This window comes from Branchiostoma lanceolatum, chromosome 14 (assembly GCF_035083965.1).
Source record: "Branchiostoma lanceolatum isolate klBraLanc5 chromosome 14, klBraLanc5.hap2, whole genome shotgun sequence".
NCBI classification, from domain to species: domain Eukaryota; kingdom Metazoa; phylum Chordata; class Leptocardii; order Amphioxiformes; family Branchiostomatidae; genus Branchiostoma; species Branchiostoma lanceolatum.
The window spans coordinates 14,181,496-14,199,556 of record NC_089735.1 but is presented as its reverse complement, the minus strand read 5'-3'; the positions used below and the strand labels follow the sequence as shown (position 1 = coordinate 14,199,556).

Genomic DNA, 18,061 nt, shown 5'->3' with positions numbered 1-18,061 from the left:
GTACCAGCGATCAAGGTGACGAAAAAATTGACGGAGCCAAACCGTAAAATCAAGTAAACTGTATTTGAAATATGTCTATTTGAACTGATGCATACGAACAAGGGCATCATGTTACAACTGTAAGATAATGCTTCTCATGGTGTTTTTCGAACTATTTTGAACACAGGAGGCGATGTCTTGGCCAATCGCAGACGCTGTGTCAGTGGACTCACTACTCCACAGATATCTGGGTTTTACCAGCAGGGCGTTTGGAACTCCCTCGTCTGCAAGAACAGACATTTCTCTCAGGCATCGGAGTGGCAGCAATGCCTTCAGGGGAAAACTCTTCACTTTTTCGGCGACTCTACTATTCGGCAGTGGTGGGAACATTTGGTGCGGATCTTGAATTTGACAGAAACAGATATTTCGGAAGCCATTTCATGGACAGGGCCATTACTTGCCAGGAGCCCTGTTCATGACATCACTGTTAACTATCGGATCCATGGACCACCGTATCGTTGTCAATGGACCCGCACTTTTCTTATCAAGTACGTCGCCAACGCAATTGATGAAATCAAAGGAGGACCAAACGATGTGGTGGGCATCACCATTTGGGCACATTTTACATCGTACCCTGTGGAGGTCTACAGGAAGAGAATCGAAGCCGTCCGTGCTGCAATAGAACGTTTACTACACAGGAGTCATGAGACTCTTGTGGTCATCAAGTCGGCAAACACACGAGAGGGAGGTGTGATCATTGCCGGGGATTGGAAAGCGTACAGGCTGGACCGGGTTATGCGGGAGGTGTTCCATGGGATGAAAGTTGTTCTCGTAGACGCTTGGGAAATGACAAATGCACAACACTGGCACGAGGACGCCATCCACCCTGCCGAGGACATCGTCGTACAGGAACTAGAGTTTCTTTGTTCGTTTGTTTGTCCCCTGTGAATTCTGAAAGTTCAAAAACATTGGTCATTAATCTCCATTGGTAGCTCCCACTTTTCATGCAAATAGATGTATGAAAACAAATATATAGTATTGTTATTAGAATTATTCAGTTGAGGCTAGAGCGGTTTCTGCAATATGACGGCCAGGGTTTATTTAATAATAATATTTATTTTTGTCATGTTTCTTTCTTCTCCTCCTTCTTCTCCTGTCAAATCTTCAAAGGACGTCATCTCAGTAGTCCCTAGGCTAAATGAGCTGAACTTTGGTATACTGATAGAGTAGGTATATCCCCCCAACACATTTTTGTAAAAATATACTTGGGGTTTACAGAAACTGTAGTAATTTAGCATCTAGAGCAGAACCGGGTAGATTTCCTTTAGACTTAGATATATTTGTACGTTTTATTCATTATTGGCTACGCTTGTTACAGATGGATTATGATAGACACAAACTAAATTTGATACTCTTTTGTTTCAACATAACTCTATTACAAATAGTCGTAGAAGAGCCATGTTACAACGTGTAAAAGAAATATTAGGCTATAGTAGATACTCCTATCTGTTGTACTCTTGCAATTCATTCAGCGACACCAAGTCAGTCTGTACTATGATAAGGACCAGAATCACCGATACGTGCATTCAAACTATCTGTCATAATTTGAGTATAGATACTGGCAAGCTAAGGTTTTATGCAAAATATCATTTACTATGGAAACATATCTAGAACAAGATGATTTTGATTTACGATCTGCAATCAGCAAAATTAGAATTAGTGCACACACCCCTAGAGAGAGGGCGGTACAATACTAACCTGTGTGCGAAAGAACTTGTAAATACTGCATGTTAAACACGGCGAAGGACGAACCACATTTTATTTCAAATTGCCCCTTCTTCGATCATGAAAGAAGAAGCTGTTAAAAGAGGCCACCAAATTGGATCCTAATTTCTCCACGTTTATAGGCAAAAAGAAAACTACTCTCCTATTTATATCACAAAAAAAAAAACATTACAGAAACGTTGGGATCATTCGTCTTCCATTGTCTGAGTCGAACCCAATATGTATAGAGTTTAGTGTCAATACTTAGACTAGCGTATTCACATGCTATATTGTTACCCATTATCTGTCCGCCTACTTCTTCATGTTACATGAACTTGAAATTAGCCTCCGGGTAAGAGCTTGCAATAAACTTTCCTATAGATAAAACAGGGCACGTCACGGTTTCCTTGCCAACATCTGCTTGGAGACTAACAGATCCCTCTTTCTTTTTACAGTGTGTGTTTGTGTGGGGTGGTGGTGGTGATGGTGTGTGTTTGTGTGTGTGTGTGTGTGTGTGCGAGGGGTCTCATACTTGTATTAAAAGCGATCGGACATACCTTACTTTCTTCCTATGTTGAAACCTGAAGCGTTCAGCCCTGACTGCTACGATAGATATTTTATTTTACGGAGCAAGCAACTACATATAAGGTTTGGTGAAAAGCTTGTTTTACAACAAGTCTAATCTTGAAGCACATGAAAAAGAAATACCCACCTACACAACACTGAAAATTGCACGAAGAAAACAAATTGAATATTCAAAGATTTAAAGGTACAGTACAATGAACAGTTCATGACTTTGTGCGTTTTGATGCCGCGCTTGCGTGGTCTTTCCAATTTTTGTTTCTCAAATGAAGTCCGCTAGCTATAGACGTACTCTAGTTCTGGGCAGATGTGCAGTTATGATACAGTTAACTACACTATACTGATCTATACTGTCCTGTCCTCATTTGCGATCGCGGCAGTGCAGCGACCGTTGAAAGCGGACTAAGCTAACAAGAATAGACTCCAGGCTAGATCCGGCAGAATCGGCGACTCCGCCATTGAGATCACGATCGAACTCCCTATCAACGTTTTCCTTGACCTTCGTTTTTCCAAGACCCTAATGCTGAATATCATCACAGCCCATCCTCAGCGTCTTGGCTGACACTGGCCAAGGGATGCGGAATCACAAACAAACAAAAAACAAACATACAAACAAATAAGCAGCCATACAAAAAACGTAAAAACACAAAAACATAAAAAAAAACAAAAAACAAGCAGACCGACGCACCATCAACAATACCTCCCACGAAACTCCGTTTCAGGAGGTAATAATCAAATCACCTTTTGAACCAAGTCAGACTATAGTGTGAAAAACTCTTTATTCCTTCATCATTCACATGATTACAAGCAAGAAACAAAACAAGTTAGATTACATTCTTTTAAAAGCTGAGATGTCGCCAAAACAAGACCAGTCCAATAAACTTACCTGCGACATATTTTCGTTCACAAAGCAATATGATATATGGTAATAACAGTATTCAAATTAAAGTTATAATGGTCTACTATAGTAGAGATGAAAGTAATGTTGTAGGCTCATATAACTGCTTGCTGTGATTTGTTTATTGGTTTGGCTGTTTAAAACACAGCCAGGGCTGCCAAACTAGCCTGCGGCTATCACAAAGGGCTAGCCCTGCTGACAAAGACAAGACTTTGGTTTGATTGAAGATCTGTGTCCACATGAAAGAACTGCATTGTGTTGTTTTGTACTTAGTAATGAGTCGCACACAAACTCAGTTGCCTCAAAAGCTATACCTCAGGTAAACCAAATGGAACACGTGTTCCTCAGCCAATGACGAATGGAACCTTAGATAGAACATAGAACGGGGATAGAAATTTTGGTCTGAATTTAGGCCCCAAAGGCCCCAAAATGAGTCATTGTGAAACACCGTATACCAAAATCTTAATTGCATTCCTATGGGCACATGTTCAAGGCACCTTTATTCCGAATTTCTGGTCATATTGTTGAAATACTGGGAAACAGGAGCCCAGAATATACATTTTTGTCTAAAATAGCCAAAAACCTCCATAATTCTTTTCCTAAGGCCTGTTTCCAAAAAATAATAATGATAATAATAAAAAAACAGGGAGTATTTGCCTTTTTTTACGTCCATCCCAAATTTCAGGTCGTTTGCATTGGCTTAAAAACGTCGGAGATGAATTGATTTGAAGATCTGGCAAAAGGAGGAGAAGAAGAAGAACATGAACAGAAACAATATGTTTCGCTCTGCCCATACCATATCAAAATATGGGGAGTGAAAAATATAGAACTCTTCATTGTACTGTAACTTTAAATCTTTGAAAATTGCACGAAGAAAACAAATTGAATATTCGGTGTTGTGTAGGTGGGTATTTCTTTTTCATGTGCTTTAAGATTAGTCTGTTCTGTTGCAAAACAAGCTGTTTACCTGACCTTATATGTACTTATTTGCTCTATAAAATGAAGTATCTATCATGCTGACAGAGGGAATTTGCAATATTTCCTACCAGTCAAGGCTGAACGCTTCACTTGTCAACATGGGAAAAAAGTAAGGTATGTCCAGTCGCTTTTTCAAGTATAAGACCCCCACAAGTTCATGTAACATGACGAAAAGGACAGACAGATAATGGGTAACAATATAGCATGTGAATACTCTAGTCTAATTATTGATACTAAACTCTAACTTATTGGTTTCGATCTCGACAGTGGAAGGCGAGTTATCCCAATTTTTCTGTAATGTGTGGGTTTTGTGGTGTTAAGATGAGAGTAGTTATATGGAGAATATAGGATCAAATTTGGTTGCCTGGTTATCCAAGTACAAGTTTTAATACAATTGTACAGAATACGCCTAAAGCATGAATGCGTTCAATTCAATGTTTGCATATAAAAAAACACACACAGCCTGTTCTTGCATGATCGTAGACAATTTGAAATAAAATGTGTTTCGTCTTCCGCCGTGTTTGACATGTAGTATTTACAAGTTCTTTCGTACGCAGGTAAGTTCTTGTATCGCCCTCTATCTATTTCAAGGGTGTGGGCACTAATTCAACTTTTGCTGATTGCAGAGCGTAAATCAATATCGTCCAGTTCTATATATTTTTCCATGGTAAATGATGTTTTGCATGTCCTATTAAACCTTAGCTAGCCAGTATCCATACTCAAATTATGACCGATAGTTTGAATGTACATATCGGTAATTCTGGTCCTTATCATAGTACAGACTGACTTGGTATCGCTAAATGAATTGCAAGAGTACAACAGATAGGAGTATCTACTATAGCCTAATATTTCTTTTACACGTTGTAACAGGGCTCTTCTACGACTATTTGTAATAGAGTTATGTTGAAACAAAAGAGTATCAACTTGTTATGTGTGTATATCATAATCCATCTGTAACAAGCGTAGCCAATAATGAATAAAACGTACAAATATATCCAAGTCTGAACAGGAAATCTACCCAGTTCTACTATAGATGCTAAACTACTACAGTTCCTGAAACGCCCAGGTATATCTTTACAAAAGCCTGTAGAGAAATTTCGATCGGAGAGCTGTCATTTATGGATTCATTGCCGGCATCTCCAAATTTCACATCCATATAAAATGATTGGATTAATACAGGAGTCAAATATTCTTTGGGGAAACAGATGAACGAATAAGGGGTTTCAGACTGTACAATGCATATCTTTAGGTGCTTTGAGTGAAAGTTGTTTTTTGGCCAGGGGAAAACTGCGCGACGATGTAATAGTCAGGCCGAGGTAGCAGTGTGTCTTGTCCGAATGAGAATGCTTGTTTTGAGAAGGACAATCCCGAATTGTTGAAAATGATAACTTTTTTTTTCAATGAACTTGGAGTTTCCATTTGGTACAAAAGCCGCTTAATCTATTGATAGTACACTGCAAACCTTTGTCTGATTCGGAAATATAACTACATTATCTGCATATAATAAGAACGATACAAATGATTATGAAGAGATGGTGGTGTACATTCGGCGTTATCGAGCACTTGTACGAGGTCATCCATGAATAAACTAAACAGTGTAGGGTTTTGATTGCAGTCCTGTCTAACGCCTTCTTATGGTTACAAAAGGTGGCGTTGGGCCAGACGAGGTTTTTTTTACGCACGTCTGAGGTTTGTTGTACATACATGTGATAAGCCTATAAAAGTCCCCCCTATCCCTGAAGTTTGTAACGAAATCCCTCTTTCCAGACGGAGTCAGATGCTTTTTAAAATCGATAAAACATATTGAGTAAAGTCGTCTATTTTCGGAAAGGTATTTGCTTAACAGGGTAAACATGATAAATACATTGTCGTTTGAGCCAAAACCTTTTCTAAAGGTCTGGCCTGATTTGGAGAGATAAGTTTATAGTCGCCCAGATTGAAAATGGTTAGGCGTGTATTTTTGCAAAACAGATAGTAGCTGATATTCCCCTGTAATTGCCAGTGTCGTCTTTTGCGCCGTCTCAATAAATAGCAACGTTAACAATTTCGCTGGTGCACCATTGTCGGAGAAAGCACTCAGAAGATAGAAACAAGTTAAAAAGTTTAGTTAGTGGCTCCATAAGGAGATGTGGCGAACATTTCAACATCTCGAGCTGGTTAAGTAGGAGGTCACTACCTGACGCTTTACCGTTCGAAAGGTTACCGATAGCTTCTTTAATTTCATCTATCTTATTTGGCGCATTCAATGAGTTGTTTTGAAGGTTTTCGTCCAGTTTCAGAACTTCACTTTCTACTTGTATTTCAAAATGCATAGATTGTTTCGGCTTACTTGTGGTTGAAGCCTTGCCATAGAGATTACTAAAATGTGAATGTAGGTTTTAGTCTATGATTATTTCATGGTTGCTGGATTTATCTGTAGATTTCTACTCTTTTAGTAAGGACAAAAATACTAACCTGAAAATGAGTTGAGTTGGTTGAATACATTTATATACATACATAGATATAAAAAGATAGTTATATATTATGTAACCAAGTCAACTCTCTCTCTCTCTCTCTCTCTCTCTCTCTTTCTCTCTCTCTCTCTCTCTCTCTCTCTCACTATCTCTCAAAATGTATAATAATTTATTGTATTCATATTTTTCACTCCCCATATTTTGATATGGTATGGGTAGAGTGAAACATATTGTTTTTGTTCATGTTCTTCTTCTTCTCCTCCTTTTGCCAGATCTTCAAATCGATTCAACTCCGACGTTTTTAAGGCAAATGACCTGAAATTTGGCATGGACGTAACAAGGGCAAATGCTCCTAGATGTTGTTTTTTTTTAAATTATTTGGAAACAGGCGATTGAAAAAGAATTTATAGAGGTTTTTGACCATTTTATATTCTGGGCTCCTGTTTCCCGGTATTTCAACTATATCACCTGAAATTCGGAATACAGGTGCCTTGAACATGTACCCATAGGCCTATAATTAAAAGTTTGGTGTACGCTATTTCAAAATGACTCATTTTGGGGCCTTTGGGGCCTATTTTCATACCCAAATTTCTATCCCCGTTCCATGTTCTATCTAAGGTTCCATTGTCATTGGCCAAGGAACACATGTTCCATTTGGGTTCATTTGGGTTACCTGAGGTCATGTTGCGGAACACGCATGCAATGAACTACACATTCGACTAAATGTAGCTTAGTTCATTACGAAAGGTCCATTATTGCATGGGGAGGGAGTGAAATATGCTGTATTTGCTCAGGAGAAAATGACGGCCTTTCTAGTTGTTCATGCTTATTCCTTCTCCTCCTATCAAATCTTCAATGCGATTCATCTCGGTCGTTCCTAGGCCAAATGAGCTGAAATTTGGTATGCAGGTATAGTGAGTGCATACCCCAGAATTCATTTTTTATATAGGTTTCTAAAATTATCTTATTGATTTTTTTGGGTCATTTTCAGACCAAAAACGCACATGTGGCCTCCATGATCCAGTGCAATGGTGTTGAAACCAAAGGACTTGGTGCATTGGATATTTACCCAAAGGACCCCATTGTTGTTTTTGGCATAACGTTACACTACTTACACTACACTAAGCTGGTGTGTTACGCCGAAGGGCGGTTATACCGGCTATACAGATACAGATACTTCAAAACGATTGATTTTGCGATCTTTTTCAATGAATTTTTTGTTATTTTTACGGCCGACAGGAATTCGCCGTTTACGAGGGACTGTGTTAAGTCATGATTAGTCTCGTTCTAATTAGACGTTCTTTATCGCTTGTGTTTAGGTGCTGAATCGGCTCTTAAGCAATCAAGACATGTTGCCCTAACCCCTTAGCATGAATGTATACCAGTGAGGAACACTGACTTTGCATCAGGAAAGAGGCTGAAGGAAAAGCTTGACCACGGAAGCAAAAGACAGTGTCCCGGCATTACACGAAAAGGCCCCGGTAGCACACGATAGTGTCCGTGCATCACACAATGCATTTGCAAGTTCACCCTCCTACGTGCATTAACGGTAGGTGCGTCCGGCAAATTCATCTCAATTCACCTTGTTTTAGCATCTACCTTCTTAGGCTTCTGGGAATGAACAACACCATAATTCCCACCATCTGGAACCGTGTTGTTTCCGGTTACATTGGTTGCTTATTCCTTGGGCAGAATGACATTTTCATCATCAGGTTTACAAGATATTGTGGATATAATGGAGATATAGGTTTGGGTGTGTCTCTATGTGTGTGAGTCTGTGTGTCTGTGTTTCCGCACTACTGTTGTCAGCATAACTCAATAACCTCTTGATGGATTTCGATGATATTTGATATGCGATTGGGTGGGTGTTGTCAAGCCGAAATTCAAGGTCGAGTTCGTGACCTTGGTACTGCAGCAGAGCTTCAGTTTTTTTATCTTTTGACCTGGATGTGCTATGGTCTTGTTTTGGGTGTATTCAAATGTAGTTGCATTTTCCAGCCTTGTACATTCTTCTTCATTGTAAGGAGAACACAACTTTTTGAATTCTTCCTCTGATTAAAAATGCCCTCTTAATCAGATTTCAATCCGAATTGATATTTGTTTCTAATAGGTAGAAATGGCATTAAACAAGACAGAGTCATTGTCGGAAGACGCGTACAAACAAGAAGACCGTAAGTATGAAGATGTTTGATCTAGAGTTCGGCGGAGTAAACGTGATATTGGGCTCTGGGTTCACACTTGCAGTGGCCCCTGACCTCCCTCCTCGCCATCCTGACATGGAAGAGGAAGAAAAGGAACCAGCAGGCCAAATAGGCCGAAAGAATGACGAAGACGGCCATAAATACGAGGACGTCGATCTGGAGTTGGGCGGAATAAACGTGATGCTGGGCTCCGGTTTGGAACATGCAGCGCCCCCTGACCTCCCTCATCGCAACTCCGCGCTGGAGGAGAAAGAAGTGGGACAGGCACACCGAACAGGCCGAAATATGGAAGAAGAAGGCCATAAATACGAGGACGTCGATCTGGAGTTGGGTGGAATAAACGTGATGCTGGGCTCCGGTTTGGAACATGCAGCGCCCCCTGACCTCCCTCATCGCAACTCCGCGCTGGAGGAGAAAGAAGTGGGACAGGCACACCGAACAGGCCGAAATATGGAAGAAGAAGGCCATAAATACGAGGACGTCGATCTGGAGTTGGGTGGAATAAACGTGATGCTGGGCTCCGGTTTGGAACATGCAGCGCCCCCTGACCTCCCTCATCGCAACTCTGCGCTGGAGGAGAAAGAAGGGGGACAGGTAGACCGAACAGGCCGAAAGGCAGATGGGGAGGGCTATAAATACGAGGACGTCGACCTCGAGTTGGGCGGAATAAACGTGATGTTGGGCTCCGGCTTGGCACGTGCAGTTGTCCCTGACCTCCCTCCTCGCCATACTGCTCACGAGGAGAAAGAAAGGGAACCAGCAGACCGAACAGGCGGAAAGGAAGATGTGGAGGGCTACAAGCACGAGGACGTGCTCCTAGAGATGAGCGGGGTAAAAGTCATCTTGGGCTCTGGGGTGATGCGTAAAGCGCCACCTGAGCTCCCTCCTCGCAATCCTGCCATAGAGGGGAAACAGAAAAGACGAGCACACCGAAAGGAAGAAGGAGAGGATGAAGAAGTAGAAGAACACGCACAAGGTGATGGTAGGAACAAACAAGCGGACAGAAAGTGCGAAGATCCTGACCTAGAGTATGGCGATGAAAATCCTCCGGGTTCAGGCTTGCAACAACCTGCGCCTCCCGACGCCCCTCCTCGTCATCTTGACATGGGAGACCACGTGGTTGTGTGGGCAGAGCAGAAGGAAGATTCGTGCTACGAGCAGCACTACAAACCCGAGGAAACTACTGGAGATGAAGAGCAACACTACAAACCAGAGGAAACTACCGGAGATGAAGAGATACACTACAAACCAGAGGAAACTACCAAAAATGAAGAGCAAGATGAACGTAGCTTTGCTGCGAAAGCTAGAGGTACGTCCAAATTCAGTCACGTTTGCACCACCACATGAGGTTATACAAACTAAATCTATTACATTCAAAGGCTATCTGAGGTTATTACAAGTTATTATATATCAAAGTCTAAAGATGTATTGCCGTTGCAATTCAATTTGTACCATACTTTGGATTTCCACATGTGCAATTTATATAATCTGGTACAATATAGATCTTGGCTTTTGGTTAGTTCGCTGATGATGTTCAGCTACGATCTCAAAGGAAGAATTTGGCATCACGGTTTCTTCTTTTCCGTCTTTTTGAACTTATGCTCTTGGTAGACATTGTTTGCTCATAGGCATCTGCTGGCTAAGAATTAGCGCACACACATTGGAAACTATAGAGGGTTTAAATCTTATACAAAGCGTCCTATGCGATAGAGGCTATGAAGACACCATACCGCAAACCCATGCAGTGGAGAAGGTGATACAAAAAAAAAATCAAGCAAATTAGCACTTCATTTGCATAATTCACAAGGAAATGCCACAACAACCTTCCTTACTTTTTAAGATAAGACTTTCAGCATGTGTTATTTAGGAAAAGAAGACTGATATGATGATGTATGCAATTTTGCATAATCAATTCAAAAAACTTTAGAATACGTCATTTGTAAAGGTTAACAGCATTTGGCGAAGGTATGAGGTCATGGAGCTCAAGTCTTCCAATAGTACCAATACTGCCATTGGTTTTAACTTTTCACATCCTAATGATTTACAAAAATTATTACATTCCACTATAATCAGCCAACGCACTCGTTACTCATGATTAAACCTGGGTTTGGTGAACCAATTAGTGTTAGAGATTTAGTTAAGTTACTACGCAGTAGTAAAACCTGGTAACCCATGTAGTAAATCAGCTTATCAGATTTTAATGGTTTTCTCATACCTTGATTGCCTATTGTATTCATAAATTTCTTTTATACATGTAATCTACTTGCCTCCGATGATGATGATCTCCTATCATAAATTCGCATTAAAGAAACTTTCATCACAGCCATGCTGTGATGGCAACATCTGTTGATACTTTCTTCAGTACTTTCAACGACATACTTTACAAAGTGGTGATATCTTCTATGTTTTGTACTATATTGCATCTCAGATCGTGCTGTGGAGATGTGGAACCAGATAAATTCCAGTAAAGTTTTCTGGCTTGTGCTGGGTTTCGTCCTTCTGATAGTAGTGTCGGTTGTCGCCGCTGCAATCCTATCAATTCGTCTTGTACCTGGAGGGAAGGTAAGCTGTGGTCTTTATTATACGTTTTTGATTGAACGAAACACCAGAAAAAGCAATACAATTGATAGCGGCGCCGGCATTGGTTGACATTGAAGTAGATGGCAGCCCAAGAATCCAGGGGTTCTCTGTTCAAATCCCTGACAGGCCCCGATGTTATGTTATTGCTTCACCTTGCAATTCAGCCACATACATTTGTATAAGGAATGTCCAGTGTCTGAACAATATAGCCAACAAAAGCCCTGGAATTGGGTTGTCATTATGACATTGAATCAGCAACAGCTACATCACAGCGCAAACCTAGTTAAGCCCCTCGCAATTTAGCCCCTGGCTTTAAAAAGAGAGACTAGTTGGCTAGCAATATGAATAGTATATTATGAGTGACTTTAATCATTAATATCTTTGCTGTATTATCCGTTTCATCTATTTTTTCAGTCCTTGACTGTCGACGTCTTCGTCACTTTATTTGTTATTTAGGCCATGTTCGTTTGATTATATGGGTAACATCCGCGCGCGCATCAATTTTCGTTCGTTTCTAAAAAAATGTTTTTGGCCATACGGTAAATCGTAGAAAGCAGGCGGAATATGAGAAAATATATGCTGTAAATTGCAAAGAAACAAAATATTAGAAAACGGATACTGATGCCATAGAATGCCGAAGTCAATTCCAAAGTCAAAGAAGAAGATGTGAAATAACAAAATGTAGTCTTATTTTTCGGTATACCATACTCCCTGCGTTTAGTCATTTCTTCAACCTTCCTGGTTATTCAAATTTAATACTGAAGGTAACTTTTTTTCGAAACTTTTTTTATTCGCACGCTCGCATCAGTTTTGGGGTTTCTATAGGATGTCATCCATATCCATATAATCAAATCAAATATGCAGCAGCAGACTTCATCAACGCGACCCTAATGTAGGAAGCTCTTAAAGAAGATAATTATGAACGTTTCAGCTGTGACAGGAAAAACTGTAATTCTATTCTCCATGTATAGTTCTGAAATGCACCTTCTCGCAGGAGAATCAAATTGGTGTGGTGAGCTGGTTTAGCCTAGAGAATTCAAGCACTTCGTGGTGGACGCCCATCTACAAGGCTGCCGTCTACCCAACCCCCGTATCCTCACTGTTGGGGTGGCAGTCTACAGGATTAGTGACAAGTGCCGAACGTGGAAACACGAAGATCTCACTAATAACACTCGCGCCTCTGTCAAATACTGGTGAGTGCCTGGACAATACAAGCTGAAGCTACCAAAATCCCACAAAGACCATGTCTTATTTATAACGCAAAAATGTTTTTAAATGACCTTTCAGATGCAGAGGGTTTGTTTCTATTCTTTATCATCAAAACATCATTGATGAATTATCAAGTTGCTGTGTCTCAAGTAACTGCAATGTTTCTTTTCCATCATACAGAACTAAACGTGTGCAAGATCAAACCATGTCAACATGGACGCTGTGTGAACCAAGGCGGTGGGTACAGATGCACCTGTTCGTCTGGATGGACCGGACAGAACTGTCAGCAAGGTGAGATGCTTCTGATGCAGTCATTCCATTTCAAATATGTTCTAGTGAAAAGTAAAAATTGGCTGATTCTGTTACCTTATCTTCATTTCATAAAAGGTTTGAAAGTTGAGTAATTTAAGTAAATTGTTTCATTCATTTATCACACAGATATTGATGACTGTGTAAGAAAACCATGTAAAAATAGATGCTGTGAAAACAAAGATGGCGGATACAGATGTACATGTAGGCAAGGATGGACTGGACAAATGATAATAATAAAATGTCAGTGTGTGTGTATGTGTGTGTGTGTGGGGGGGGGGGGTCTTCTCATGAAGTCACTAACTTGAAGTCCAATGTCCTTCCTGTGTCATTTTTTGTACAAGTAGTATTCTGGGTTTCCTATCACACAGACATAAATGAGTGTACCAGCAAACCTTGTCAACATGGACGCTGTGTTAACAAAGATGGCGGCTACAAATGTGTCTGCTCGCCTGGATGGACTGGACATAACTGTCAGCAAGGTGAGTTTGCCTTGTAAACTCTCTAATGTAGACAGGTTCTTTTATTTATGGAACGATTCTGCCATTGGCCTTTATTTGTATTCATATATGCAAGTGTATGTGTTTTGTGTGCTACTATGTAATACAATTGAAGAGAATGTGAGGACAAAGATGGCGGATACCTATGTACATGTAGGCAAGGATGGACTGGACAAATGATAATAATAAAGTGTCAGTGTGTGTGTGTGTGAGGGGGGGGGGGTTTCTCATGAAGTCACCAACTTGAAGTTCAATGTTCTTCCCGTGTCATATTTTGGTTTTCCCATCACATAGACATAGATGAGTGTACCAGCAAACCTTGTCAACATGGACGCTGTGTGAACAAAGATGGCGGCTACAAATGTACCTGCTCACCCGGATGGACTGGACTGACCTGTCAGCAAGGTTAATCACTTTCCCATAGCTACTAAGATACATGTGTATAAACTCAATGGCATGTTTTTTCTTTTTTTTCTGATTAAAATGCCTCTTTGAATGCCCATCTTTTACGTGCTTTCACTCAGTTGACAGTTACTGAATTACCTTACCTAAGCAATACCCGTGATTAAACAGACATAGATGAGTGCAGCGGAGACCCATGCCAACATGGACGCTGTGTGAACAAAGATGGCGGATACAAATGCACCTGCTCGCCTGGATGGACTGGACTAAACTGTCAGCAAGGTGAGTTTGTAGATAGGTGTCTTTTCATTTATAGAAAGATTCTGCTATTGGCCTTTATTTGTATCCATATATGCAAGTGTATGTGTTTTGTGTGCTATTATGTAATACAATTGAAGAGAATGTGAGAACAAAGATGGCGGATACAGATGTACATGTAGGCAAGGATGGACTGGACAAATGTTAATAGTAATAGTTTATTGCAAATTCATGCCCGTAGGCTAATTGCATGTTGACAACAATGTCGAAATACAAATGTAAGGTAAAACAAAGGTATACATGAATACAAAATCATTCTATATTGCTATTCTACAGTAAGTTTCTATATCTACGGTACTAATGCGGGGTTTGATTTCTTCTCTGAAAGCAGTGGAAAATAAAAAGTCCCACACTTTCAATGATGAGTGGGTTGGAAGATTTTAAAAGGAATATGAGTTTCTGTGTATTTCTTAATTTAGAAAAGTTTTTGGAGATTTCGGATACTTTCGTGAATAATCTGTTTCTTTCGGTTTCAAATTCGGGACATTCGCATATAAAATGTATTTCATTTTCCACTGCTTTCGTTGCACACTGTTTACATGTTCTGTCCTGGACCGGTAGCTGTTTGTATCTCCCTTTCTCTAATAAATAATAAAATGCAGGTGTGTGTGTGGGGGGGGGGATCTTCTCATGAAGTCACCAACTTGAAGTTCAATGTTCTTCCTATGTCATTTTTTGTACAAGTAATATTCTGGGTTTCCCATCACATAGACATAGATGAGTGTACCAGCAAACCCTGTCAACATGGTCGCTGTGTGAACAAAGATGGCGGCTACAAATGTAACTGTAGGCAAGGATGGGCTGGACAGAACTGTGAGCAAGGAATGTTCCTTCTGTCGTAAAACAAATTGTTATTTGTTACCAAAATCCATATCTTATTCAATCTTTTCGCTATACCATCTCCGAGTTGAAAGGTTTCCCCGTTATCACACAGCTCTCTGCTATTGCTGTCCTGATCATGACTGTCTGACTGAATTGCCGTGCCTTAGAAATCACCCGTCTTAATTGTCATTCTGTCTTCAACACACAGACAGTGGGACAATGGTCTACTCAAACCACATGACATTAGTTACTTCATCTGACCCTGTTTTCGAATTTGATACTAGTTACAATGGCACAGAAACTACAGACTATATCCAATTACAAGTTTGATATGAGGGCTAAACTTTGTCTTCCTCGGAGTGACCTGAGTTAGTCCTCTTCGCCGACCCGACCACTCATTTCGGCTCACGCTCGGAACTTCGACTCCAACCGGAGCATTTTAGCACGGCCAATTCAATGATAATTCCTTTGCCTACAGCCAAGGCACAATTGGTCATTGGTCATCGGGTAGACGCAACAACTCTCAGTGTACGCAACTGAGGCTCGAACCTCTATGGTCTGATCAGATCCCTAGTGCTACACGCTAGTTTTACTTGAAGGTTCATCTCTGTTTGTAGAAGTCATTCTGAATGGAGTTTAAACTGTAAACGCCAACACAATAAATTGGACTTACCCAAATTTTTGACTGATCAGCTACAGTCTTTGTCAAAGAGTGAACAATCCACTGCTTCTGTGACGTCACGTTATGCAGATGAGACACGTGACTCGGTGAGCAGTGGATCATATGTTGCAGAAAGTCTATGGCGCTCCCCGTCTCTGTTGAGGGATGGTTGTAAAGCCCGGATGGTTTTAGTTTGTGTAAGAAACACACCTTTAACCACTGAAAGATAAGTCCTCATGATTATTTCCCACAGCCCTACGATGTCAGAATGGGTGGAGCAAATACAACAACCACTGCTACAAGCTGGTGGACAATGAAGCCAGTTGCCTGAATTGGTCTTCAGCGAACTCACTATGCAAAGAACACGACGCAATGCTTGCCTCTATCAACGACGTTGGTGAGAACAACTTCATTGCAGGTCTCATCTCAAATGGTGGGTGATACGCAGAGTTTCTTTTCCTACATGAATGACGAAGACTTCACATCTTTGATGTCTGGATTCGAAAATTATCCTTTATCATTTTTTCCATTTCTCTTATCACTAAATGTATTTGTTGATAATTATAGAATAGAATTTTCCTGATCATATACAGTCAAACATGTCTATAGTGACCACCCAATAGACTGGACGAATATGGTCAAAGCAATGATGTGGCCACTATATAGACAGGATTCCTAAAGTTTGGGTTAAGGAGAAAATATTTTAAAGGCGGGACCAAAGAGTTGTTCACATGGTAAGAATGAGAAACATCTTCTGGAGAAATACTCAGCCTTAGACATTCATTGTCCTAGATGACGGTGGCCCTGAATGATTCGTTTTAATATATAAAGTAAAAGATATATCCGCTCACAAGACTCTACCTTCTTCAAGAATATCTGTATTATGCAATGCCAATCCGTCCCAGTATCACAAAATTTCTGTATGGGAGAAACGATTTTTGCTTTATTTCTTGGAATGTATTATTGAAATTTCCCTTCTTGGCCATACTAAAGAACCCAAACTAATTAGTATGCAATGAACGATATTGCATAATATATATCCTACCAGAATATTGTTGCATGAGATGGGAATAGCAGAAAATAAGAAATGTATTTTTTGAGATATTACATAATATATAGAGCACGTTCTCTTTGACTGTAAAATTGTTAAACCATTATGAGATTATGTGGAAAGTTTTTTTTTAGTTATTCTATATCTCTTACTGTATACATGACATAATATTTGGATACAACCTACACGTGTTAAAAACGTTTTGATACATCAATGAACTGATGCTAGTTGCTAAGTTATCCATTGTGAAATATTAGTTTGAAACGTCAGCTCCGAATTCCTACCTAGATCCAGACACTATCTTGAAAGTTTTCAAATCCGAATATTCTCTTAGAAACTTGATATAAGCCACACATTGTATAACATTCTTTGACATTCGTTCAGGTGCCGTGACGAACACGTAATCAGGAAAAAAGTGGCAAGACGATGTCTCCACCATGCATACCCTCCTCAATCAGACCCTTGAATTTCCTACATTCATTATGGCGTGAAAAATTAGTCATGGACAATACTGGAGCAATACTGGAAAAGATCACCAAAGTCAAAGAAAAAAAACGCCCCTTCCCATAACTTAATAGTCGACTGAGGTGTTCGGTAGCAAATATCTAAACAACATATCAGACTGTTTTTCTTTTATTGCAGATCTTCATGCAGCCGTCTGGGTGGGACTGAAGAAAGAATCTGGACAATATAAGTGGACGGATGGGTCACGTACTGACTACACCAATTGGGCTCCGGGTGAGCCGACTGGCAGCACGCATTACCCGCTTCCTCAGAGAGAGAACTGTACCGGCATGTTTACCAAGGTCTGTGAGTTCCTTCCTTTAGAGTAAAGCCCAGATTACACTTAGCCGAACATGGCCTCACAACCTTCCCCCGAACACGGTTAGGAGTGGTTAGGTCGGCTTGGGTCGGCTGTTGTTCGGCGAGGTCGGCTGGTGGTCGGCCGCGCCAGTCGACTGTTTTTAAATTTTCAAATCATTCGGCTGTGGACGGGAGGTTTGGAATGGGTTGGCTGGTGGTCTGCTGGTGTTCGGCGCAGTTGACTGGGTGTTGGCTGGTGATCGGGAGTACTGGTTGGAAGACGATTGGGACATGGTTAAGATATGGTCGGCGCTAACAGATAGACGTGGCCTAAAACTGGTCAGACTTCTCTCGAACCGGCTACCGCCCAGACCTTAGTCGGCTCGTGGTCGGGAGCCATGTTCGGCTATGTGTAACCAGGCGCCGGGGCTAAAGGTAGCCTTAAGCTCAGTGGAACATGTGTTTCCATTCTTTGTTAATGTCTACTTTGAAAAAAGCACTATCTTGAGCTGTCTATCTGAACTATTGAGGAGAACACAAGAGGGAAGAA

At 40.6% G+C, this 18,061-nt stretch overlaps 1 protein-coding gene and 2 long non-coding RNA genes across 3 annotated transcripts in view; all 3 read left to right on the top strand.

The window, feature by feature from the left end:
• The window catches only part of LOC136448588 (NXPE family member 3-like), a 33,857-nt gene extending 31,744 nt beyond the window's left edge, over nucleotides 1-2,113 (top strand). The window contains exon 5 of the mRNA XM_066448202.1: nucleotides 167-2,113. Within this exon, the coding sequence (XP_066304299.1) occupies nucleotides 167-927 (761 nt within the window). The 3' untranslated portion in view covers nucleotides 928-2,113. The remainder of the gene's footprint in view (nucleotides 1-166) is intronic.
• Nucleotides 2,114-11,298: 9,185 nt separating this feature from the next.
• LOC136448485 (uncharacterized) lies at nucleotides 11,299-12,929 on the top strand. Its single transcript, XR_010757888.1, has 3 exons — nucleotides 11,299-11,417; nucleotides 12,430-12,628; nucleotides 12,825-12,929. It is a non-coding gene; the product is annotated as an uncharacterized lncRNA (long non-coding RNA).
• A 1,946-nt stretch (nucleotides 12,930-14,875) lies between these two features.
• On the top strand, nucleotides 14,876-17,469 carry LOC136449092 (uncharacterized). The gene is made up of 3 exons (XR_010757978.1): nucleotides 14,876-14,986; nucleotides 15,910-16,089; nucleotides 17,350-17,469. It is a non-coding gene; the product is annotated as an uncharacterized lncRNA (long non-coding RNA).
• Nucleotides 17,470-18,061: the final 592 nt, after the last annotated feature.